This window comes from Cnephaeus nilssonii (assembly GCF_951640355.1).
Source record: "Cnephaeus nilssonii genome assembly, chromosome: 23".
Taxonomy (NCBI): Eukaryota; Metazoa; Chordata; class Mammalia; order Chiroptera; family Vespertilionidae; genus Cnephaeus; species Cnephaeus nilssonii.
This window is the reverse complement of record NC_137094.1, coordinates 3960971-3987626: the sequence shown is the minus strand read 5'-3', so window position 1 is coordinate 3987626 and position 26656 is coordinate 3960971. Positions and strand designations below refer to the sequence as shown.

Sequence of the window (26656 nt, the reverse complement as noted above, 5' to 3'; positions counted from 1 at the left end):
GGTCCCTAGGGGCCTGGCCGGCGATCAGGGCCTATCGGGGCTTTCCTTCCCCTGACTGCTGGCAGCTGGCCCCACTCCTGCCACTGCTACTGCTGGCCATCTGTGCAGCGCTGCCCCCCCGCCCCCCCCCACTTCCCTGCCACCGGTCGCCTCCCTCTGTGGGCGATAGGCGTAAGGTGTGATCACTTGGCTGGCCTGGCCTCCCTCTTTGGGGCGATCGCTAGCTGGCCCCGCACACCCGCCACAGTGTCACTGGCTGGTGGCCTGGGCCTCCCTTTGCAGGGTGATCGTGGGACAATGGCAGGGCCCCCTGACCAATTGCATCGCACCCTTCTTGGCTGGCCTGGCGCCAATACGTGTCATAGCGTGGTCGTCCAGAAGGTCATCCGGACGGTCGTTCTGCTGTTCAGTCGTTCGATCGATTTGCATATTACGCTTTTATTATTACAGACGCCTGTGCTATATTTATATTGAAGCACTGAAATCGCAAATATCTTAGTGAAAAATTGGAAATTTGATGTCTAACTGATACACTTCAATGCCTTTATTTGATCCAAAACATCTCTTATTTCTCTGTAGACCAAATTATCAAAAATTCTCATGATTAAAAAGGAACATATCAAGAAATTAAGGGAAATGAACACCGAGGCAGAAAAATTGGTAAGGATGTTTTTCATTTTTCTTTGCTTGTCTACTTTTAAAATGGTGAGGGCTTCTATATCTAAGGATTTTTAAGTATTTTATGGAAGAAAACTTTGAGATAAATGTTTATTTTATTTTTAAAAATACATTATTGGTTCCAGAGAGGAAGGGAAAGGGAGAGAGATAGAAACATCAATGATGAGAGAGAATCATTGATCAGCTGCCTCCTGCATGCGCCCCACTGGGGGTCGAGCCCACAACCCAGGCATGTGCCCTGACTTGGAATCCAATCTTGACTTCCTGGTTTATAGGTTGATGCTCAACCACTGAGCCACACTGGCTGGGCGAGATAAATGTTATTTTTAAATCTTCATTTGTTATCACTAAGAATTCCAAACTGGATAAAAAATAACTCTGTGATGTATAAAAGAGACACATTGAATATAAAAGGACTCTCAAAGGGTAAAAATGTAAATGTATGAAAAGATATACAATGCAAAGTTCTAAAATAACAACAGAAGATCTTATAGCTATACTAGAGGCCTGTTGCACGAAATTCGTGCACGTGGGTGTGTGTCCCTCAGCCCAGCCTTCACCCTCACCAATCTGGACTGCTGGCTCCCAACTGCTCGCCAGCCTGCCTTCCTGATTGCCCCTAACTGCTTCTGCCTGCTAGCCTGATCACTCCCTAACCACCCCCCTGCCAGCCTGATTGATGCCTAACTACTCTCCTGCCAGCCTGATTGCCCCTAACTGCCTTCCCCTGCAGGCCTTGTCACCCCTAACTGCCCTCCCCTGCAGGCCTGATTACCCCTAACTGCCCTCCCCTGCAGGCCTGGTCCCCCCCAACTGCTCTCCCCTGCAGGCCTGAGTACCCCCCAACCTCCCTTCCCTGCAGGCCCAGTCGCCCCCAACTTCCCTTCTCTGCCAGCCTGGTCACCCTTAACTGCCCTCCCCTGCAGGCTTGATTGCCCCCAACTACCCTCCCTTGCAAGCCTGGTCCCTCCCAACTGCCCTCCCCTGCAGGCCTGATCGTCCACAACTGCCCTCCCTTGCAGGCCTGGTCCCTCCCAACTGCCCTCCCCTGCTGGCCATCTTGTGGTGGCCATCTTGTGTCCACATGGGGGCGGCTATCTTGTGTGTTGGAGTGATGGTCAATCTGCATATTACTCTTTTATTAGATAAGAGAGGCCAGCTGGTTTGCCCTGAAGGGTGTCCTGGATCAGGGCAGGGGTTCCCTTGGGGCGTGGGGCGGCCTGGGCAAGGGGCCTGTGGTGGTTTGCAGGCCGGCCACGCCCCCCGGTGACCCAAGCGGAGGCCCTGGTATCTGGGATTTATTTATCTTCTATAATTGAAACTTTGTAGCCTTGAGTGGAGGGCAGGCCAGGGCGGGTGGGAAGCTTGGCTTCCTCTATCGCCGGGGGCAACCCAATCCTCCTGCTTGCTCTAGCTCCGTGGCTGCTGCCATCTTGGTTGGGTTAATTTGCATACTCGCTCTGATTGGCTGGTGGTGTAGCGGAGTGATGGTCAATTTGCATGTTTCTCATTTATTAGTATAGATTAATACCTGACTGTAAAATTCAGGGCAATAGATATTATAGGACATAAACAGGTATCTTCCTAATGATACAGGTATAATTCAAAATTAATAATTTATACGTACTTAATAATTTAGCCTCCAGATATATAAAGCAAAAATCACCAAAACTCAAAGGAAAAAGACAAAGCCACTATTGTAATGGGACAACTTCCATAGCCCTCTTAGTAACGAATAAAACAAGTAGTCAAAAAATCAATAAGGATATATAGATTTGAAAAGTACAGTGAACAAACTTGATTTTATTAACATATGTACAATATTATATCTACCAACTACAGGATACTATTCTTTGGAAACACACATAGAATATTTACAAAAATTATATGCTGGCCCTGAATCAGATTTCAACAAATTTCAGGAGGTTTAGAATTCTCCAGAATGTTCTCTGATCACAGTACAAATAAGCTTAGAAGTTAATAACAAAAAGATGGCAAGAAAAAATGCTTGAAAAAATTTAAATTCAGTGCTAAACTACTGATTATAATTAAGTTATGTTGGAGACTAAGAAAATGTTTTGACTTGAGATGACAAAGTCAAAATTTGGTTAATATGAAATTTACAAAGAAAATAAAATGTTGGTCTGGTAAAGTCTCCTTGAATTTTTGAAAGCTCAAATGTTTATCTCATATTTTACCCAGCAAAAGCAAAAGTTTAAACTTTCTACTTGTAAAGTGAAAGGGGGAGGAAATTACTTTATATTATATTAAAATAGGTTAGTCATTTTTATGGTACAAGGACAGATTTTTCAATCATATACCTGAGAAGTTTTCTTATCAGGTTCATTCATAGTTAAAGTTTGAGCTCCCATTTCTTGGTCAAATTACATAGTATATTAAAGTCAGTGAAAGTTTGTCTAAGATTTTTAATTTCATTATGCCTTTTCTATTTCAGATTATTTAAATATTTAAAAAATACTCCTAGATCATTCACATAGAAATTAATTGTGTGTGTGGAATTTATTAAAATAGATTTGAATTGCCTCAGCAGCATATAAAAATAGATACGGAGCTAATAGTCTCAGTCTCTAATAATTGCTTTTCCACTTTGAAAATTTGTCTTGTCACACATGGACATTAACAACTCAAGAGTAGGAAAGAGGGATGTATCGCTGAGTCCTGACTGCCCTTTTTAAAACGTGTCTCAGGGTTCTGGGAAAGTGCATACTGTGTGTTCTGGGCTCCTTCCCTTTCTCATAGTCACTGCTGCAAAAGCTGGTTTTCTTGCCCTGAATATGTTGTCACATTGTCCTTAGCATGTTTGTTAGGTGTCTTTTATTTTGAGGATCATGAATCTATGCAGAAATCTTCTTAACAGTTAACCAGTCTTCAAAATAAAATCCATGTTGTATGTCACACTCCACCTGATTGGTGTTTCTGGTTTCTTGGGATATATTCCTAGAAGTGGGATCACTGGGTCAAATGGGAGTTCCTTTTTTAACTTTCTGAGGAAACGCCATACTGTTCTCCACAGTGGCTGCAGCAGTCTGCATCCCCACTAGCAGTGCATGAGGGTTCCTTTTTCTGACAGGTGTGAGATGGTATCTCGTTGTTTTGATTTGCATCTCACGGATGATTAGTGACTTTGAGCAGGTTTTCATATGTCTCTCAGCCTTCTGTGTGTCCTCTTTCGAAAAGTGTCTATTTAGGTCCTTTGCCCATTTTTTGATTGGATTGTTTATCTTCCTTTTGTTAAGTTGTATGAGTTCCCTGTAAATGTTGGAGATTAAACCCTTATCGGTGATAACATTGGCAAATATGTTCTCCCATGCAGTGGGCTTTCTTGTTGTTTTGTTGATGGTTTCTTTTGCTGTGAAAAAGCTTTTTATTTTGATGTAGTCCCATTTGTTCATTTTAGCTTTAGTTTCCATTGCCCTAGGAGCAGTATCAGTGAAGAAGTTCTTTCGGCATATGTCTGAGATTTTGCTGCCTGTGGATTTCTCTAGTATTTTTATGGTTTCCGTCTTAATTTAAGTCCTTTAGCCATTTTGAGTTTGTTTTTGTGTATGGTGTAAGTTGGTGATCTAGTTTCATTTTTTTGCAAGTATCTGTCCAATTTTCCAACACCATTTATTGAAGAGACTGTCTTGACTCCATTGTATGTTCATGCCTCCTTTGTCAAATATTAATTGAGCATAATGGCTTGGGTCGATTTCTGGGTTCTCTGTTCTGTTCCCTTGGTCTATATGTCTGTTCTTATGCCAGTACCAGTGCCTGGCACTTTAGTCAGCTCTAATTAATAATGTTAGCCATCTTTGTCACTATTAAGTCATTAGAATATTTTAATGTTGTGTGCTTATTAAGTAAGACATTTAACTTGGCCTCAGTTTTCTCATCTGTAAAATGACAGGCTGCATTAGATGATCTCTAAGGTTTCTGTTAGCTCAAATAATTGTAATGTTGTGATGGTGTTCGTGTAAATAGTTTATCCCTGTTCAGTCTAGGTATACTGTACTTGCCTTCCTTAGCCATACTTCCTAGATGGTGCAGTTGATCTGGTTTCTTGGAAATCTTCTGAAAAAATAAATGGGGTTAAATTTGGCTCCACTGGAGGCATTTCATTGCAGCATTTGTGGCTGGAATGGAATGGAGACTGTAATTTGTTGGAGGTTCTGTAAAGAGAGGAAACGAAATGAAATCAAAGTCCACTTATACTTAATAATGGGAAGCAAATATGGAAGGATGGCAATGATGGTAACTGTTCATATTTATTGACCATTTTCTTTTTCCGCTCTTAAATATATATTTATTAATTTCAAAGAGGGAGAGGGAGAGAGACCTAGAAACATCAGTGATGAGAGAGAATCATTGATCGGCTGCTTCCTGCACACCCCACACTGGGGATTGAGCCTGCAACCTGGGCATGTGCTCTGACTGGTTATCGAACGGTGATCTCCTGGTTCAACCACTGAGCTACGCCAGCCGGGCTTTATTGAGCTTTTTTATGTGGGGGGCATGTGTTACTTCATTTTATCTTTGCCGTAATCCCATCTAGCATGTGTTCTTATTATCCCCATTTTGCAGATGAGGAGACGGAGCACAGAAAGATTAAGGAACTTGCTTAAGGTCACACAGCTAGTAGGTGACTGACTTGGGATTTGAACACATATACTCCAACTAGCATCCATGCTTAATCATTATGCTATATTGAATTGATTCCTGATGGAGAATCAATTAAGTTTAAATAACTAAAACCCTTTCAATGAGTACATACAATTTTTTTTACCAACTTTTTATATTGAAAAATCACAAACTTAGAAAAAAGTTGAAAGACTAATATAAGGAACGTTATATAGAATCAGCAGTTTTGCTTCATTTCGTTTATCTGTATAAGATTTCCTTTTTAAAAAAGTAAATAGCAAACATGATGTTCTTAAGAGTAAAGACAGTCTTCTAAGTAACAGTTCATAGTGTTGTTACAACACACAAGAAGTATGGCTTTGAGTATTGACAATTCTAATAACCTTTAGTTTGTATTGGATAAGTCAGGTCTCTTATTAGATCATTGAAATTGCACTGCTCCAAAAAATCCTTATCAAAACCTGATTTTCTCCTTCTCAGAAATCATATTCCATGCCCATTGGCATTGACTTTCAGCGGAGATATGCCACAATCGTTCTAGAGCTTGAACAGCTGAACAAGGACCTAAACAAAGTTTTGCATAAAGTTCAGCAGTACTGCTATGAGGTAGGTAATTTACATGAATTTCCCTTGCGGATCTGTGCCCTCTATACTTTTCTTTGAAGCTTAATACTGTTACACATTTTAGAAAATCCAGAGTAAGCTATCTTCATAAAACCCTTTAACAGAACCATATTTCGTATGTATTTTTATTCCTTACAGTATCAGTGCCAAACAGTGCTTTGTATCTTGTTTGGATTACAACTGATATAGGCCTCAAAATTTTTTAGAAAAATAATTACTCTTTTAAAAAAATTTTATTGATTGCTTTTAGAGAGAAAGAGGAAGGGGTGTGGGGAAGAGAGAGATTTGTTGTCCCACCTATTCAATGCATTCATTGGTTGATTCCTGTATGTGCCCCGACCGGGGATTGAACCCACAACCTTGTCAAATCAGGAGGATGCTCCAGCCAACTGAATTACCTGGTCAGGGCAAAAAATAATAACTTAATTCTACTATTCCAAAGACTATATTTTGGTTTATTTCCCCTTAGTTTTTAAATATATATACTAGAGGCCCAGTGCATGAAAATTCATGCACTGGAGGGGTGTCCCTCAGCCCGGCCTGCCCCCTCTCACAGTCCGGGAACCCTCAGGGGTGGGGGCAACCTGGCGATCAGAGGAAGGTGACGCCCCCATCACACCTCTGCTGTTGCCACTGCCGGCAGCGCAAGCCTCGGCTGGTCCTGGTTACCTGAGCCTTGAGCGGCCCTGGGCAGCTGGGCAGCCACCATCCGAGGCTTGCCTCCGTCTCAGGCCGGCCCTGGGGGCTGAGGGCAGGTTTGGCTGCACAGCGCACCTGCCACCCCCTTGGCGGGGCTGAAAGGACTGGGCGACTCCAGCAGGGCTGAGGGGACTGGGCGCCACCACTTTTGTGATGGTGTGACAGTCAATTTGCATATTCCCTCTTTATTAGATAGAATGCTTGTTATCACTAAGTTATGATCATGCTGTGTATACAGTTTTGTTTCTTCCTCCTTTAAACTTTACATTAGAACTGTGGATTGTTGAACTTCAAACACATAAGTCATAGGGTTATTTGCGAATTACCATTATCATGCACATAAAATTATATATATGGTCCTAGCTGGTTTTGTTCAGTGGGTAGAGTGTCGGCCTGCGGACTGAAAGGTCCCAGGTTTGATTCCGGTTAAGGCTGCATGCCCTATTGCGGGCTTGATACCCAGTTCAGGAAGCAGCCAATCAATGATTCTGTCTCATCATTGATGTTTCTGTCTCTCTCTCCTCTCCCTTCCTCTCTGAAATCAATAAATATATTTTTAAAAAATTATATATATGAATGTGGTTCAACACTTCACTGAAAGTGTAAATTAAATGATTGATATGCATTTAGCATGCTCTTGCATTTGCATTGTTAGAGGTTTTATGTTTCCAGTAAGCCACCTTTATTTGTGATACAAGATTCTTTTTATATATTTTTATTGATTTCAGAGAGGAAGGAAGAGGGAGAGAGAGATAGAAACATCAATGATGAAAATTATTGATTGGCTGCCTCCTGCAGGCCCCCACTGGGGATCGAGCCCACATCCTGGGTATGTGCCCTTGACCGGAATTGAACCTGGGACCCTTCAGTCCTCAGGCTGACGCTCTATCCACTGAGCCAAGCCAGCTAGGGCTGTGATACAAGATTCTTAAACCATTAGCTTTTTGGGATGCCAGCCTCATAGATAAGTCCCAAAGGTCTGCCATAGGTGGTACTGTCAATCCATTATACTTGAACTTAGGGGAGTGAACTGTGGTTACCAACTACTAAACTGTGAGTATATTTTACTCATTCCTCTGGCCGTTAATTGCCATTTACTTTTATTTCCCTGGTAGTTATCACTTACTTGCAGAGCAAAATGTGTTGTCCTAGCAAATAGATTCTCTCTGGACTAGCAGCTGTCCACGAGAGGTGCCAACCAAGCAAATAACGATGGTACAAGCAGCCCGGCTGGTGTGCTCAGTGGTCAGAGCATCAGCGCATGCACTGAAGGGTCTCAGGTTTGATTCATGGTCAAAGGCATGTTCCTGGGTTGCAGTCGATCCCAGGCCCTTGTCGGGGTGTTTACAGGAAGCAACCAATCGATGTGTCTCTCTGACATCAATGTTTCTTTCTCTCCCCCCCTCCTTCCCTTCCTTCCACTCTCTCTAAAAATTAATGGAAATAAATATTCTTAGGTGAGGATTAACAACAACAACCAAAAGATGACCCATAGCAAAGCTGATGACACATGCAGCAGTGGGCTGCCCATCAGTCTTTTTGTATAATTTCGTTATGTACACAGGCCATTTGTGATAGGCTCATTTTCTAATGAGGTAAAATTACTTAATTTTCAGAAAACTTTTGTGGAAGTATAATTTGACTTTAATATAAGAACATATCAGAGGGAACACTTACGACTAAGAAGTTGTGCTCCTAAGTACATACTTAATATATATGTGAACAGATATTTACCAAAAGATATACACTAGAATGTTCATAGCATCACTGTTCATTTTAGCCAAAAACTAGCAATCACCCAAATACCCATTAATATTAGAATAAATCAATAAACTGTCATAAAATTATACAATGGAATATTCTCAGCAATGAGAATGAATGAACTCAACTACATGCAACACATGGATGAACTCACAAATATAATATTGAACAGGTAAAATCAGACACAAAAGAATATATATAATGCATGATTCCATTTACCAGTATGTAAAGCTCAAAAGCTCGTCTGTGATGCTAGAAGTCAGGATGGTGGTTACCCTCAGAGCATTACACTGGAAGTTGGTGTTAGGAGGGCCTCTGAAGTAATGGTCTATTTTTTAATCTAGATGCTGATTTCTCAGGCGTTTGATTTGTGAAAATTCATTAGTCCATACACTTTATGATTTGTGAACTTTTATGTAGTGATGTATATTCTTCAATTAAAACTTTTTTTTTAAGAAAGTGTTAGAGGACTAGGCTACTCACTGCAGCATTATTGGTAATTGCAAAATATTAGATAAAACTTAAATGCCACCCACAGGGGATTGGCTACGTAACATATGGTGTAACCACACAGTGGAGTGCTCTGCTGCTGTGAGGACGAACCCAGAAGCTCTCTGTTTGCTGATATGGAGTGTTCCAGGATATAGTAAGTAAACAAAGTAAGGTACATAAAAGTACATCAATAGGTTACCTTTGGGGTAAGCAGAAATACACAGAAATAAAATAGATATGCCTCTGCTTAGTTTTCAAAACACACAGGAAGGATAAACCAGAAAGTCATTTGGGAATGGAGTAGGGATAGAGGAGTGAGGAGGAGTGACATTTCTTTCTGTGTTTGTTTCCTCAACAAATACAGGTAAACTCTAAAATGGAATGCAAACAAATGAGCCTAACTGTATTTCAAAGGAGTAGCGTGAACACACTGAAGGGCACAAAGATGAATCCAAATGACTTTAACATAGTATTTTGACTATATAGCCTTAGTCTAAAGGTAAACCAAACGTTAAACAAATACTGAACCCTAGTTAATAGATTTCTCTCATAGTAGTAAAGGATTAGCAATTCTGAAACACTATCCTAGGATTAAGCAAATCCTAATATATAAAAACCCAGGGTCCGTAACATCCAAAACGACCGAAGGCTCGACCAACCAGAAGTCAGTGCTGGGTTGCCGTGGCGACTCAAGCACTGACTGCCTGCTGCTGCGGGCACCACAACTCAGCACTGATTGCTGAGGGGGCTGCGGACCAGGCCCGAAGAGAGACCTGGAGAGAGAAGCAGGGTCTGATCTGTAGCCTCTGTGGCAGCTGTGGATCAGCCTCTGCCTCTCTCTTTCTCTCGGGGCCTGGCCAGCAGCCATGCCTCTCTTTCTCTTGGGTCTCCACTGGGGCTGCTTATCAGCCCTGCCTCTCTGATCAGGCCCATTGATAGGCCCGGAGATGCTGACTGGCATACAAACCGACCATTCAGAACCAAATCTGGGTGAAGTGTGAGGAGCCAATGGCTGCCTAGGAGGCAGAGCTTTTGACGCTGACTGGCATAGAAACGGACCAATCAGAACCAAATCTGGGTGAACTGTGAAGGCAGAACCTAAGGTGGGGGCTGAGGAGGGGTTTTAAGGGCAACAGCTGTTTGGTGTAAGGTGTAAGAAAGCGGTTCAATTTTTTAATGACCCGTTTGGCAGTATAGTGCCTATGGCTGGCTATCAGTCCAGATATAGGGATTATGTATTTTTGTTTGCCAACAGCATCTCCTCCTGATGAAAAAGGCTCGCCCCCCCCCCCCCAATTTAAGCAATCTTATCCTTTATAATCTATCTATACTACTAAAAGGGTAATATGCTAATTAAACCAGGTCGACCAGCCAGCTTCCTGATGTCCGACTTCCTCCCAGACAAAGCCATGGTGGTGAGGGCCAAGGCAGAGTCTGTAAGGGGCAATCAGGCCAGCAGGGGAGGGCAGTTGGGGGCGAGATCAGGCTGGCAGGGGAGGGCAGTTGGGGGTGATCAGGCAGGCAGGCAGAGGTTAGGGGTGATCAGGCAGGCAGGCAGAGGTTAGGGGTGAGTTAGGGGTGATCAGGCAGGCAGGCAGAGGTTAGGGGCAATCAGGCAGGCAGGCTGAGGGGTTAGGGGCAATCAGGCAGGCAGGCATAGGCAGTTAGGGGTGATCAGACAGGCAGGCAGGTGAGCGGTTAGGAGTCAGTGGTCCCAGATTGCGAGAGGGATGTCCAACTGCCGATTTAGGCCTGATCCTACAGGGCCTGGGCCTAAACTGGCGGTTGGACATCCCCCAAGGGGTCCCCAATTGGAGAGGGTGCAGGCTGGGCTGAGGGAATCCCCCTCCCCGTGCACAAATTTCATGCACCAGGCCACTAGTGATTAAATAAGTATATGAGGATAGTGGGAGCCAAGTCTCTCCCTATTGGAGAAAGGACTTATCAAGAAGGGGTAGACTAGAACAAACCCGTTGGTATGCAACTAGAATAGGAAGAATCGTATGAATTCCTGGTTCATTTTATTTTTATAATATGGGTATAAGTAAGTGTGGATGTGTGTTGAGCGAACCTACAGCTATGACACCCTGATAGCACTGAGCATACCCAGCATCCAAATCTCAGTGTCTGTACACAGCTCTTTAATAAAAGGAAGCAGCACTCCGTGGAAAGGAGACTGGTCCCAGAGCTGGGGCGGAGAATGGGAGAGATGAGCCCGGACCATCTTATTGTGCCAGGGAAGTAAAACGTGCCCCCAGATTATGGGGACATAGCAAAAGGGACCAGCTCAACAGGATCCCTGCTGGTCAAATCTGGGACAATTTGAGCTTCAGCATAAGTAACTATAGTAAGAAATTATAACCCATTGAATAAAGTAAGATCCATGAGTCCACTAATATTATTTCTTAAGGAAAAATTCTCAATAGTCAAATATCAATAAATGTAGAAGGAATGATAAGAATGAGAAAGACACCATTTGTCAACTATCATAGTAATATTTGGGAAAGATGAGAATCATCAATAGATGCTAAAACTAGTGGGTAAAAGTTTGATGAGGAACATAATCTTTAAAAAGCCTCACAATATCTCTTCACAAATATTAATTACTAAGGGGCAAATCCTTTACTTTGGGGAAATCTGCAGGCACTTAACTACCTTAGCCAAGTGGTCAGATAACATCACAGTAATGGGACAGGCCACCTTCCGGTGCCTCCCAGTCACGATTCTCAGAGAAGTCAGCATCACGTTGTGGTATTCCTGCCCAAACTGCGTAACCTCAGTGTGGTCATGAGGAAACAGACAAACCACATTGAGAGATGTTATACAAAGTAATTGGCTGGTACTCTTCGGAAATATCAAGGTCATGAAATAAAGGAATCTAAAGGGAAGTGATAACCAAATTAATTCAGGGGGAAAACAGCTATGTGTAAGACATCATTGAGTCAATTAAGAAATTTGAATATGGACTATTAGAAAATGGAATTATATCAATGTTAAATTTCCTGGACTATTCTTTTTTAAAAAAATATTTTTTATTGATTTCAGAGAGAAAGGGTGAGGAGGAGAGAGAGAGAAACATCAATGATGAGAGGGAATCATTGATTGGTTGCCTTCTGCATGGCCCTCACTGGGGATTGAGCCTGCAACCTGGGCATGTGCCCTTGACCGGAATCGAACCTAGGACCCTTCAGTCCACAGGCAGATGCTCTATCCACTGAACCAAACTGGCTAGGGCAACTGCACTATTCTTATGTAAGAGAATATCCTTGTACTAAGGAAATAATGAGTATTTAGGGATAAAAAGTATAAGGGAAAATAATTATATATACACAAACAGAGAGATCAAATGTTAAGTCAAATGCAATAAGCCATAACCAATTAGTGAATCTGGGTAAAAGGTTATCTAGAGTTTTTGTTTTATTTTCTTTAGAGAACTGTTATAGGAGAAAAAGACTTCTAAGGTAAGAGTGCACATGATTTTTGTCATAAATGCTAGTTTTGTAAAAATCCAAATCTGAAAACAGCACAAGCACACAAATGACATAGCTTTATGAACATGCATCTTACGTGTCATCCTCGTGTCCAGCTTGCTCCGGATCAGGGGCTGCAGCCTGCAGACCAGCCCACAGACATGAGACGGCGGTGTGAGGAGGAGGCGCAGGAAATCGTTCGACATGCGAATTCCTCTGCAGGGCAGCCCTGTGTTGAAAATAAAAACCTGACCGACCTCATCTCCAGGCTTACAGCTATTTTATTACAAATTAAGGTAAATTTCGGAGAAAATGTTTCCTTAATATCGACACCTAAATGGACTATGCTAATTTGTTGCTAAAAAATTATAATACATAGATTAGATCGGGTATTTTTTTGTCTGTAGTTGAACTATAAATTAAACTTTGAAATATTTTTTCCTTTTAGTGTCTAGCAGAAGGAGGAGACCTGAATTCCTTTGAATTCAAATCACTTACAGATTCATTGAATGATATCAAGAGTACAATAGATGTTTCTAATATCAGGTAATTCATTAGATGTACCCTAATCATTTTTATATTAAATTCAGTGATTCCCAGTACTAGTTTGAAGAATTATGCGTATTTGTGAAGTACTTACATAATTTGTATTCCTTAAATAAATGGTAAAGGAGCTTTTCAGTTATATCCAGTCTATTGATAGAATAGAAACTTCATGTGGAATTTTTATATAAAGGAATTAGAAAACATATAATTTTTAGTTTTTAAAAAATATAGATTTTTATTGATTTATGAGGGGAAGGGAGAGGGGGAATTGGACCGTTGACCACCTGGATCATGGGTCCATGCTCAACCACTGAGCCACGCCAGCCAGGCTCGGTTTGGTTTAGCGTGGAGGCTCGGTTTGGTTTAGCGTGGAGGCTCGGGTTGGTTTAGCGTGGAGGCTCGGGTTTGGTTTAGCGTGGAGGCTCGGTTTGGTTTAGCGTGGAGGCTCGGGTTTGGTTTAGCGTGGAGGCTCGGGTTGGTTTAGCGTGGAGGCTCGGGTTTGGTTTAGCGTGGAGGCTCGGTTTGGTTTAGCGTGGAGGCTCGGTTTGGTTTAGCGTGGAGGCTCGGTTTGGTTTAGCGTGGAGGCTCGGGTTGGTTTAGCGTGGAGGCTCGGGTTTGGTTTAGCGTGGAGGCTCGGTTTGGTTTAGCGTGGAGGCTCGGGTTTGGTTTAGCGTGGAGGCTCGGGTTTGGTTTAGCGTGGAGGCTCGGCAGAGAGGCAGGGAGTGCCTGGCCCACGGGGCTCGTCCTCTCCATCACTCCTGGGCTCCTGGCTGCTTTCGAGTATAGTTTTTCATTTAGTGCTGACGTAGAATTAGGACTAATAATCCTTATCTTAGCTATTTCCTAATTTTCTTAGCAATTTTCCTTTAAAAAAATTGTTTTTAATATTGTGAAATAAAGCATTAACCATGTTTCTTCTTTCTTTAGTTGCTTTCAGAATAATGTAGAAATCCACGTTGCACATATTCAGAGCGGCCTGAGCCAGATGGGAAACTTACATGCCTTTGCAGAAAATAACACCAACAGAGACTGAGCAGATTTAATTATGCCAACTGCATAGGACATTGTTTTCGAGAAGTTCTTTTCCTTCATATAGGCTTCCAACACCAAATCACCTAGCTGCCGGGAAACAAGGGAAACTTATATCTCCAAATAAGGCATTTTAATATACTGTACTGCTTCTTAAACCAGCATTGCTGACCATCAGTATATTTATTTTTCTTTTATTATTCAGCTGCAGGAGCATTGCTTGTATCACATATGTTTATTAGCAAGTAGTTTTTAAACTGGAAATGTCTGAACACACTTCCATGGAGGAATGCATTGGCCATTTTTTAATGTGCATGAATTCACAGTAACGTACACGTGCAGACAGCCGTAGTGGAGAACGTGGAGAAGCGGTCTTGTGCACACATGTGGCCATGTGGGAACTGCCTCTGGAAAACGGCAACTCCAGTTCATTAGTCGGTCGCCACCGCAGTCTTCAGAGAACAGCGCGAGCTATGGGAAGCCTCGAGGGAAGGAAGGCACTGGAAGATAGATGGAAACAGACTGTGCTGGTATATCTAGTATATACCTGCAATGTGACATGGTTCTGTAGATCATTTTATAATAATAAATATTTTAATTTATCATAATTTATAAAAGAAACCTTTGTTGTTTGTCTGTTGAAAGAAAATGAAGGAGCAGGAAAAAAGCATTACTTGCAAAATGCTGAATCTCAGCAAGTGGATTTGGCATGTCTTTCCCCGTCAATTCAGGGCAAAAAGTGCTATTGTTATGAGATTTATTAAAAAAGAAAAGACTGATAACACACTATTTTCATATTTTTTTGTTTATTTGCACAACTTTTAGACCAAATTACTGGTTAAAATCCACAATATACCATTTATAAAGTAAAAAGATTTTATAAGGAAAACAACACCCGCGCTGTGAAATACAGAGAAAAGGTTTGTATTTGGTTGTGGTTTTGTTTTTTTTGTTTTGTTTTTTTAAAGAAAATCCTAAAATATTAATCTTGTAAAAAGTGTATTTGGAATTCTCTGTTTTAATATAGAATATTATAAAGTCAAAATATAATAAATTGTTTTCAGATTTGGAATTTAAGATATAGCTGTAGAAGTGGCTTTAATTCTTTTAGATGTCTCATAAAATGAGGCTTTTATATATTAATGTATAAAAAAATGAGATTATTTTCCATTTTAAATTTTTGTATAGTTTAAAAATGCTTCCATATTCTGTGCCACTGCAGAACTTTAGTGCAGAGTTTATATTTAGCTCAACTGTTATGTTAATTAAGAAAAGCATAAATCTTTTATTCTTAATATTTGTAATTCTAAATAAATTGATCTATGAAAATTAATATGTCTACATTTTCATCCTATCTATCTAATAAAAGGGTAATATGCAAATTGACTGTCACTCCAACACACAAGATGGCCACCCCCATGTGGACACAAGATGGCCGCCACAAGATGGCTGGCAGGGGAGGGCAGTTAGGGGTGACCGGGCTGGCAGAGGAGGGCAGTTGGGGGGAACCAGGCCTGCAAGGGAGGGCAGTTGGGGGCAATCAGGCCTACAGGGGAGGGCAGTTAGGGGTGACCAGGCCTACAGGGGAGGACAGTTGGGGGGACACAGGCCTGTAGGGGAGGGCAGTTGGGGGGGACCAGGCCTGCAGGGGAGGGCAGTTGGGGGCGACCATGCCTGTAGGGGAGGGCAGTTGGGGGGGGACCAGGCCAGCAGGGGAGAGCAATTGGGGGAAACCAGGCCTGCAGGGGAGGGCAGTTAGGGGTGACCGGGCCAGCAGGGGAGGACAGTTGGGAGTGACCAGACCTGCAAGGGAGGGCAGTTGGGGGCAACCAGGCCTGCAGGGGAGGGGAGTTAGGGGCGACCAGACTGGCAAGGGAGGGCAGTTAGGGGTGACCTGGTCGGCAGGGGAGGGCAGTTAGGAGCAATCGGGCTGGCAGGGGAGCAGTTAGGCGTTGATCAGGCTGGCAGGGGAGTGGTTAGGGGGTGATCAAGCTGGCAGGCAGAAGCAGTTAGGGGCAATCAGGCAGGCAGGCGAGTGGTTGGGAGCCAGCAGTCCTGGATTGTGAGAGGGCAGTCAGTCATCCCTGGAAGGGTCCTAGATTCTAGACGGTGCAGGCTGGCTGAGGGACACCCCCCCACACACACATACCCCGTGCACGAATTTTATGCACCGGGCCTCTAGTTTAATATAAGTTGATAAGTATTCCTTCTTTTTAAGAAGTTTTAAGGAATTATAATACCAAATTTTATTTTTAGGGGAAACAGTACAGATTAATTACTAACGTGTTCTGAATAATAAAACCATCCAATCTTATTTTAAGGAGGAGTTTTTCCCATTCCTGAGGAAATCACTGAGGAAAACCCTAAGCAAGTAAGTTACTTGGCTTATATAGTCCGAGTGAAATGTCACTTTAATGTATTCTGCCTAGCATGAGGTAAGGATTTTCTACATTAAAAATACTTTTATTGATTTTAGAGAGGAAGGGAGAGGGGGAGAGAGAGAAAAACCAATGATAAGAGAGAGTCATTGATTGGCTGCCTCCTGCACGTCCCACACTGGAGATGGAGCCCACAACCTGACCAGGAATCAAACCGGCGACCTCTTGGTTCTAGGGTCGACGGTCAAACAATGAGCCACAACAGGCAGGCGTACATTTTACACCTGACATTTCTGAAGGCTCACTGGTCACACTTCAAGTATACCTCATTCTGCACATAGTGAAGAGCTGTTGTCTTTCAGTGCCATCATGTGGACGGCAGGAACGGTGCTAAGAATGTATTTGAATTTTATTTCTGTTTAGGGAAGAGGAAATCCATGTAATCCAAAGCGGTCATTTTGGGTCGCTGAGCATCACTTTGAATGATGCTGCCCCTGCCTAGCGCCTCTCTGGAGCTCTAAAGAAAGCCGTCACAGCCAGGGTGAGGGAAGAAGCAAGCACACCATGTGTTAGATTTGGTTCTTAATTACTTGGTTAGTTTAAAAACCAGAGTCACTTGCTACCATTCAGAATCTACCAAAAGATTTGCCTATTACATATTGTCCCTCGAGTTCATGCACCGTTCTCCATCTTCATTATCATTCCAACTCCCAGCCCCGCTGTCATCCCACGGCACGCAGGTCAGTGTTCGCTCAGCCCTCCTCGAACGCAGCCATCGTTAAGTGATATTTGTAAAATGCGGAATTGGTCACGTCCCCATCTAAAGCCCTAGGGCTCTCAGGACAAATGCTGAATTCTTACAAGACCTACAAAGCCGTGCGTGACCTGGCCTGCCCTCCCCACTTGCCGGTCCTACACCTGACTCCCTAGGGCAGAGCGCATGCGGTGCCGGCTTCGATACTCTCTTCGTCACCTCGGTCACCTGTCACCCTACAGGTCTTACCTTCAGCATCACGTTCTCAGAAGCTTCCCTCGACTGCAACACATCCTCAGCCTTCAACTTCAAGCACCTTTCCTCCAGCACGTTGGCCATTTTACATTGCTTTTATTTTTATTTTTTAATTAATTTCTTTATTGATTAAGGTATCACATATGCTTTTTTTTTAAATTGATTTTTTTACAGAGAGGAAGGGAGAGTGGGAGAGAGCCAGAAACATCGATGAGAGAGAAACATCGATCAGCTGCCTCCTGCACTCCCCCCACTGGGGATGTGCCCGCAGCCAAGGTACATGCCCTTGACCGGAATCGAACCTGGGACCCTTCACTCTGCAGGCCGATGCTCCATCCACTGAGCCAAACCGGTCAGGGCCATTTCACATTGCTTTTGAGTCCATACTGCCTTTGCTCAGTGAGGGGAAGGACTCTGCTTTTCTCCTCATTTATTTCCAGGCCCTGGTAGAGCATCTGTTCGTAGGCACCACATATTTGTGGAATGAATGAACAAATAAGAGCTTCAAAAGAGCTCTGAGCAACGGGAGTGCCACCGGAATAAAAGTATGGTCTTTCATGATGATTACGTTGAAAGATGAGACAGTAATCAGATATAGAGATTCTGATGAGGGGTTCCCTTGAAACCTATGATGTTATCACTAGTCTGGATTAAAAAGGCCAGGCCAGCAGGAGGCATTGTATGAGAGTGGATTAATGTGGACTGAGTCAGTTTTAGGTTCGAGTCCCGGCTGTCCTTTATTAGCTGTGTGGTTGTGAACTGCTACTTGAATTAAGTTTTTGATCTTGAAAATAATAGTCCCGACCTTATTTGGCAATTGTGAGGACTAAACATATAATGCCTGTGACACATTTAACAGATAGGATCTCTTACGAGTTTCAAAGAGGTGCAGACTAGAAGATCCCACAATTTTTAAAAATTAAAAATGTAACAAAATTCTTTAAATTGTTTCCTAGAGAAAACAACATAACAACATAAATGCAATAATAATACAGTTAATAAGCTAATTACAATGTGTGTTTTTTTTGTTTTATTTTTATTTTTCACGCTGAAAGTGCTAGGATATATGTAAGGAAGTGGTTTAAACATTTAGAATTCTCATTTAAAGAGCTCAGAAGCCGAAACTGGTTTGGCTCAGTGGATAGAGCGTCGGCCTTCGGACTGAAAGGTCCCAGGTTTGATTCCGGTCAAGGGCATGTACCTTGGTTGCAGGCACATCCCCAGTGGGGAGTTGTGCAGGAGGCGGCTGATCGATGTTTCTAATTCTCTATCCCTCTCTCTTCCTCTCTGTAAAAAATCAATAAAATATATATTTTTTAAAAAAGCTTAGAAAACTATGAAAATCTATAAAACACTTGGAATTCATATTGACAGAGCTGGGAAATGTTTAGGAATGTGTTTGAAACACTTGGAATACATGTTTGTTTTTTCTTTATTGATTAAGGTATTACATATGTGTCCTTATTGCCCAATTGTCCCCTCACCCCCCCACTCATGCTCTCACCCCCTGGTGTCTGTGTCCATTGGTTAGGCTTATATGCATGCATACAAGTCCTTTGGTTGATCTCTCCCTCTTACCCCCACCCTCCCCTACCTTCTCTCTGAGGTTTGACAGTCTGATCGATGCTTCTCTGTCTCTGGATCTGTTTTTGTTCATCAGTTTATGTTGTTCATTATAATCCACAAATGAGTGAGATCATGTGATATTTATCTTTCTCTGTCTGGCTTATTTCACTTAGCATAATGCTCTTCAGTTCCATCCATGCTGTTGCAAATGGTAAGAATTCCTTCCTTTTTACACAGCGTAGTACAACAGTTTTTTAATCCACTCACCTGCTGATGGGCACTTAGGCTGTTTCCAAATCTTAGCTATGGTGAATTGTGCTGCTATGAATATAGGGGTGCATATGTCCTTTCTGATTGGTGTTTCTAGCTTCTTGGGGTATATTCCTAGAAGTGGGATCACTGGGTCAAATGGAAGTTCCATTTTTAGTTTTTTGAGGAAACTCCATGCTGTTCTCCACAGTGGCTGCCCCAGTCTGCAGCAAGGTTTACTTTCAGATGTGAGCCTTGGTGGACTGTAAGTCCAAAGTGCTATGTCTTTCAGTGAATGTGTCTCATTTGGCCATGTCACCATCTCCCAGTCACTGTGAAGGAAGCTCTCAGCTCTGGCTACCCCGCCAGGGCCCTGAGCACACGGCCTGGCACAGAGCCAGCGCTTAACATGATCATCGCCATGTGATCAGCTCATTGTGGCTTCAGATAGTTTCTCGGTTCGGAAGTCACGTTTCTACGAAAGCCTGCACTATCTCCTTGTTGCTCTTGGCAGTGGATTTGGAACTCTGGGAAGTGCAAGCCACTTGAATAATACCTCTGTGAATATTAGGGCAGCGGCGTGCAAATCTCTAGGACATGGCACCTAGCTCAGACTCTTCCAGTAGCCGCAATCACGAGTCCTGGCCTGGCCTCGGGGCCCTGGCCCTGACTTCTCTCTAGCTTTCTCCAAAGCGCAGTCTACAGGGAAACCTCATCTCTGGTTCCCTCATACAGTTTCCTTTGGCCCTCAGGAATTTGAAAACCCTCAAAATATTAAAACAATAATTTATCTCAGGCTAACTTAGAAACAGTCATTTACACACATTCTTAATATATAAATTGGGAAAGAGAAATCTCCTGAAGCGAAAAACTCATGTGATTAAACTTTGAACAAGCCAAAGATATGTTTTTTAAAAATATATATATTTTATTGATTTTTTTATAGAGAGGAAGGGAGAGGGATAGAAAGCTGGAAACATTCATCAGCTGCCTCCTGCATACCCCCCACTGGGGATGTGCCCACAACCAATGTACGTGCCCTTGACGGAATCGAACCTGGGACCTTTCATTCCGCAGGCTGACGCTCTATCCACTGAGCCAAACCAGTTTCGGCCAAAGATATGTTTTTAACCAACTTAAACTTATCAGCGCAACGGCCTGCGGACAGGAGATTCCTGGCTGAAACCGCATTTGCAGAGACTTTTCTCTTTTCGAAATGCTTTTCCTGGTCACGTGATGTATACTGATCACCTGGGCAGCAAAACGCTGTCTAAAGGCCAGCATGCATTTCCGTAGAACCACAGTGAAACGTTGTGGGGGACATTCGCTAACCCAGGAAGGTGGCACAGCCGCAGTAACACTGCTGAGGGTGATTGCTGTTGGAGCAATGGAAGGGACAGGATGAGATCGGATTACAGAAAGCAGAAAGTCGCAGGCTTCAGACAGAAGAGGTCTCCAGGGTTGGAAAGAGGTATTTGTTTGGTTCCAAAAACCGAAGGGAGTGTCTGAGACGGCAGCATAACTGTGGATGGGTGACCCTGAGATCTGCGCGACTGCGCGGTGGGTTATGGGGGGCAGTCGTCTGGGAGGGTAACGGGAGGTTTTTATAATTTGGTAGCAATTTCTAGAGCGAGTACTTTTTTTTTTTTTACTTTTACACATGTCGTTTTATTATCTTTTGGGTATGTGAGTTTACTCAATTAACTTTTTTTATAGTTATTTTAATTTGATTCTGAGAATGTTTAAATCTTACTCATTTTGCAGTAATTTGCTTTTTCTAAACAACTTTTAGCTTTACTTAAAAAAAACACTATACATTGAGTTTTTACAATCAGATCTGTTTGTTAAATTGTGAAGGAGTTGACACTCGTCTTAACAATTTTAAAAACCACGCACAAAACTCTGTGTTTGATTCAGCAGTCCACGAGTGTACTCCCACTTTGCAGTTTACCCATCGCATCTGAAGAGGGTGGTTTTAGAAGCTGAGAACCTAGACACCGGGGCTCGGAAACAGCCTGGACAGAGTCCTGGGAGCTACCACTGCGAGCGGAGAGGCGGCCGGACAGGAAGCAGCGCGCCTGGGTGACAGGGGGAGGCTGAGCCTGGGTGACAGGTGAGGCTGAGCCCGGGTGACAGGTGAGGCTGAGCCTGGTGACAGGGGGAGGCTGAGCCTGGGTGACAGGTGAGGCTGAGCCTGGGCGACAGGGGGAGGCTGAGCCTGGGTGACAGGTGAGGCTGAGCCTGGGCGACAGGGGAGGCTGAGCCTGGGTGACAGGGGAGGCTGGGTGACAGGTGAGGCTGAGCCTGGGTGACGGGGGAGGCTGAGCCTGGGTGACAGGGGGAGGCTGAGCCTGGGTGACAGGGGAGGCTGGGTGACAGGGGGAGGCTGAGCCTGGGTGACAGGTGAGCCTGGGTGACAGGGGAGGCTGAGCCTGGGTGACAGGTGAGCCTGGGTGACAGGTGAGGCTGAGCCTGGTGACAGGTGAGCCTGGTGACAGGTGAGGCTGAGCCCTGGTGACAGGTGAGGCTGGAGGAGGTGGAGTTTAAGGCATAAACCCTGGAGGGAGCAGGAGAGGAGGCGGTTGTCAGGCAGAAAGGGACCGGAATCCGGCCGAGGCATCTGCGAAGAAGAGACTGCGTTCTGAAGACCGATCTAAAGAAGAGCAGGCCGGGCGAGGAGTGAGCAGGGACGGAGACCGAAGTGGACGTGCCGACTGGAGATAGATGTCCAGGTGGAGATGGAGCCAGAACTCAGGGGGGGGGGGGGGGGGGGGGAGGGGCCCAGAGAAAACCTGGACCTGGGCGGAGCTTCGAGGCAAAGGGAGGAGTTTGTCTGTTGGGGTGACTGTCACCGAGATGAACGTGGGTGTCCTCAACATGAGGCCAGAGAGGACAGGCCCGGTGTCTCTGCTGTGTCCTGGGTTCCAGGCCCCTCACGAGCTGCCGAAGGCGGAGAGCAGGTGCCCCTCCCAGGAGCCCAGCTCGGAGGCCATGTCCTCGGGGAGCGCGCAGTTCGGGCCTCGGGAGCCGGGGTCGGAGGGCAGGCAGTTCACAGCGACCTGGAGAGGCGGCTGCGGCTTCAAGCACGGCGCTCCGGTGCCGGTGCCGGTGCCGGTTCCGGGGGCCGCGGGGTGGGCGAGGAGCGCGGGCCGGGCTGCGGGCGGCAGGGACTTCCCGCTCTGGCGCCGCGACTTGGCGCGTCGGTTCTGGAACCACACCTGCGGGGCGAGGCGGTGGGTGAGCCCGGGGGCCGGGGCGGGGAGCCGGGGGCCAGGCGGTGAGCGCGGGGCCGGGGCGGGGAGCCCGGGGCCGGGGCGGGGAGCCCGGGGCCGGGACGGTGAGCCCGGGGCCGGGACGGTGAGCGCGGGGCCGGGGCGGTGGGTGAGCCCGGGGGCCGGGGCGGTGAGCCGGGGGCCAGGCGGTGAGCGCGGGGCCGGGGCGGTGAGCCCGGGGCCGGGACGGTGAGCCCGGGGCCGGGGCGGGGAGCGCGGGGCCGGGGCGGGGAGCGCGGGGCCGGGGCGGTGGGTGAGCCCGGGGGCCGGGGCGGTGAGCCGGGGGCCAGGCGGTGAGCGCGGGGCCGGGGCGGTGAGCCCGGGGCCGGGACGGTGAGCCCGGGGCCGGGGCGGGGAGCGCGGGGCCGGGGCGGGGAGCGCGGGGCCGGGGCGGTGAGCGCGGGGCCGGGGCGGTGGGTGAGCCCGGGGGCCGGGGCGGTGAGCCGGGGGCCAGGCGGTGAGCGCGGGGCCGGGGCGGTGAGCCCGGGGCCGGGACGGTGAGCCCGGGGCCGGGGCGGGGAGCGCGGGGCCGGGGCGGGGAGCCCGGGGCCGGGGCGGTGGGTGAGCGCGGGGCCGGGGCGGTGGGTGAGCGCGGGGCCGGGGCGGTGAGCGCGGGGCCGGGGCGGTGAGCCCGGGGGCCGGGGCGGTGAGCGCGGGGCCGGGGCGGTGGGTGAGCCCGGGGCCGGGGCGGTGGGTGAGCCCGGGGCCGGGGCGGTAAGCGCGGGGCCGGGGCGGTGAGCCGGGGGCCGGGGCGGTGAGTCCGGGCCCGGCTGCCCCAGGGCTGGTCCCGCGTCCCGGGAGCGGCCGGCTCCGCCCCGCGGGGACCAACCAGAAGCCGCACCGGAGTCTGGGAGGGAGACCTACTGTGCGCAAAGGCGGCAGATGCTCAACTAACGCCGAACACCGGCTTTTAAGGTGCGTGTGCTCCTTGTCCGTGAGCCAGGGACGGGGTGCCCGGTGCGCGCCCCCCTGCTCTCCCGGCAGGTCCTGCGGGTGCGCCGCTTGGGGAGCTGGGGCGCCCGACCCAGCCCCCCCCATCCCTCCCCGCGGGGAGCGCTCCTGCCGGGGCCGGCGCCCAGGGGAGGCCGCAGGGCACGGGCCCCGGGACCCTCAGTGAAGCACCGAGTGCGCCTGGACCAGAACTCTCAGCCTGTGACCAGCTCGGTGGCTCCCAGCGTTACCCCCAAAACGCTCCGTCCTCTGGCCCCGGGTTCCAGACGAGGCCCCGCGGGGCAGTGGCCAGGCCCGCGGTGACCGGTGGCTCAGCCCGCCCTCTGGCCGCTCCCCCAGAGGGAGCCCCGCCTGCGCATCGCCCTCTGTCCCGGGAAAGTGCGGGGACGCCCCGCCGCCCGCGCCCAGGACGGCCCTTGTGTCTCCGGGGCGGCCGCCTCCTGGGGCCTCGCTGTCACATCCACACCCAGTCCCTCCATTCCGCCCCAAGGCCGCCGCGGGGGCGCTGACAGCTCCCCGGTGACCCCGGGGCGCGGGGGCCCAGGGGAGTCACTGCCAACAGCCCGGTAAGGGGGGGGGGGGGCGCGGTGCTGCCCTGGGAACCCCGCCGCCCGCCCTCCGCCCCGCGCCCCCCACCTCCCGCCCCGCGGCCCCGCGGCCGCCGCCCGCTCACCTGGACCCTGGCCTCGGGCAGCAGGGTGAGCGCGGCCAGGCGCTCGCGCAGGCGGATGTCGGGGTACGCGGTCCGGCGGAAGACCAGCTCCAGCAGCCGCAGCTGCTCCGCGCTGAACGCCGTGCGCTTGCGGCGCTGGGACGCCGACGGGGCGGCCGCGCCTCCGGGGGGCGCCGGCGGGCCCAGACCGTCGGGGGCCGGCGCGGAGGGCCCGGGGCCCCGCCCCAGGAAGCCGGGGAAGGGGGCCGGGGCGCCGCGATCCGGGCCGGGCCCCGAGGGGCGCGCGGGGAGCCGGGCGGCGGCGGCGCCCGGAGGCGGCGAGAGGGTCCCGCCGTGCGCGGGCCGGTACGCGGGGAACGCGGCGCCGGGCCCGAACCGGAGCTGGCGGGACCCCGCCGTGGCCATCGCTGCCGACCCCGTGTGCCCCGCGAGGGCCAGGGCGGCAGTTATACGGCCCGGGGCCGGGGCGGGGCGGGCGCCGGCGATCAAAGCGGGACGGAGGGAGGCCCGTGGCCCCCGGGTGTGAGCCCGCCCTCGGCCCCGCCAGACACCGGGGGAGGAGCCACTTCCGCCGACCGTGGGGTGCGGGGGAGGCGTGAACTTGGGCCCGGAGCCCCCTCCGGCCGCTCCGTCCCGGCCCCGCAATCAACATCCCGGGAGGTTTGCTCCGGGAGGGGCGGCGGGGCCGGAGCGGGCGGAGCGCCCCCCGGGGCCGGGCCCCGCTCCCCGGGCCAGGCCGCCTCTGTATCCCCCCTCCCGGTGGCGAGCTGCCCGCCGCCCGCGGGCCATCAAAGGCGCGTGTACCCCCCGCCACGTGCCAGACCCGGACGGGCTGGTCAAACAGCGGCCGCCGCCGCCTCCCGCACATGCTGATCAGAGGAGGGTGCCGCTGGGGCGCGAGGGGCAGCGACACCGGGGGCGGGGGCGACCCTGCTGCCTGGGGCCCAGGGTCCCGGAGGCGCAGGCGGAGAACGGGGTCGGATTCACAGACGCAGGACGGGCCGTTCCGGGGGCGCCCGGCGATGCTCCGGACGGTCCCGGGGGGGGGGGGGGCGGACGATGCGGGCTCCGGGGATGCCCGCCCCCGCCTCCGCCCCGGGCCTCCCGGGAGGGTCCCTTCGGGTCCTGAGGTGCAGGATGGGACGGTGTGTGCCTGCGGCCCCTCCCGGATTGCCAGGGTTAGAGGGCAGGGCCCCCTCTCCCGGGAGCCTGCGGAGCGTCTGCCCGGCGCCCCCGCCCCCGCGCCGCCGGCCCCCTGTCCGCTCGGTCCGCCGTCGCTGAACCCACTGCGGGAGGAGAGGGTCGCACACCACGCTCCCTGCTCCCGGAACCTGAGCCCATCTCCCCGCACCATCACTGCCCGTGACCCTCAGGCCTCTGTGGGGAGGGCCGTTCAGAGTCCCCGGCCTGCCGCCGTCGGTTCTAGAATGCTCCGAGGCAACCTCAGGAGGAGCTCGGATGCCCCCCCCCCCCCCGGGGACATTCTTGGGGCTGCGGGAGGAGAGGAGCTCCGCGCTGGACTCTCTCCCCCGGTGTGGTGTCCGGGACTGCGACCCAGAGCCCTGCGCAGCCCCCGGGCTCGAGGCTCGGAGAGGAAGCCCGACATTCAGACTGTTGCTCCCCCCCTCCACACCTCCCCCCCGCCCCCCTTCTTCCTTATGCCCACGCCTGGCCATGGGGACATTCTGGCAGAAGGTGGATGGGATGGGAGGCAGTCATTCATTCTTTCATCAACTCACAGCTGTTTCCGAAGTGCCCCTGTGCTAGGCTGTGCTTATGGGCGTTTCTATGAGTTAGGTATTTGTGCCCCATTTTTTTTTTTACAGTGAATTTATTTATTTATTTGTCAGTCCTCACTTGAGGATATTTCCCATTGATTTAAAAAAAACCATATATTTCTTTATTTCAGAGAGAGATAGAAACATCAATGATGAGAGAGAATCCTTGATCGGCTGCCTCCTGCATGCCCCCCACTGGGGAATGAGCCCCCAACGCAGGCATGTGCCCTTGGCTGGAATTGAACCGGGGACCCTTCAGTCTGCAGGCCGACGCTCTGTCCACTAAGCCAAACCGGTTAGGGGTCCCATTGGTTTTTTAGAGAGAGTGGGAGTGTCTCAATGTTATAGACCAGGAAATAATCGAGCATCTAGACAGGCCCAATGACCCCATAGCCCCTGCTGAGTTCCCTGTCACGTCAGGTAGAAGGTGAAGGCCTGTCCCTCTCCAGTGTGTGTGTGTGTGTGTGTGTGTGTGTGTGTGTGTGTCAGGCTCATTAGGTTCCCAGTCACCTGCGGTGGTGACGGAGCCAGATCTAGGCAGACCTGAGTTCTGTTGCTATAGTGATGGGGACCAGGAAGCCAAGCCCCGCAGGAAGCCAGAGGTCTTGGCTGCTGGCTGCCCGCTGAGGTTTAACTACCAGGGATGGTCCAGCAACCCAGAAGCTCTGCAGCCCGTGTGGGAATCCCCCAGGCCCCCGGCCAAGTCTCACCCCTCCGCTGTGCTCACTGGGGCGCCCCGAAACACGGACCTGCCGAGATGGTGAAGGCCTGGCCACACATGGGAACTGGAGACGTTTGGCAAAAAACATCTAACCAAGTTTGAACGACAGTGTTTCTCTG

The 26656-nt window shown here is 48.9% G+C and overlaps 2 protein-coding genes across 8 annotated transcripts in view; one reads left to right on the top strand and one right to left on the bottom strand.

Annotated features, from left to right (window-relative positions):
* Positions 1–15223, top strand: part of LIN9 (lin-9 DREAM MuvB core complex component) — a 51208-nt gene extending 35985 nt beyond the window's left edge. For 6 of the 7 annotated variants that reach the window (XM_079763422.1, XM_079763418.1, XM_079763423.1 and 3 more), the window contains 5 exons: positions 580–660; positions 5800–5925; positions 12482–12661; positions 12814–12911; positions 13839–15222. In XM_079763422.1, coding sequence (XP_079619548.1) covers positions 580–660; positions 5800–5925; positions 12482–12661; positions 12814–12911; positions 13839–13944 — 591 coding nt within the window. In that variant the 3' untranslated portion in view covers positions 13945–15222. Of the gene's footprint in view, positions 1–579; positions 661–5799; positions 5926–12481; positions 12662–12813; positions 12912–13838 lie in introns of all 7 variants that reach the window. The other variant, XM_079763417.1, reaches the window with a different exon arrangement.
* A 6852-nt stretch (positions 15224–22075) lies between these two features.
* Positions 22076–24456, bottom strand: MIXL1 (Mix paired-like homeobox; the record flags this gene model as incomplete). The annotated part of the gene is made up of 2 exons (XM_079763755.1): positions 24039–24456; positions 22076–22360 (listed from the first exon to the last, which is right to left on the bottom strand). The coding sequence occupies exons 1-2, from the start codon at positions 24441–24443 to the stop codon at positions 22076–22078; spliced, it is 690 nt and encodes a 229-aa protein (XP_079619881.1). The 5' UTR covers positions 24444–24456.
* Positions 24457–26656: the final 2200 nt, after the last annotated feature.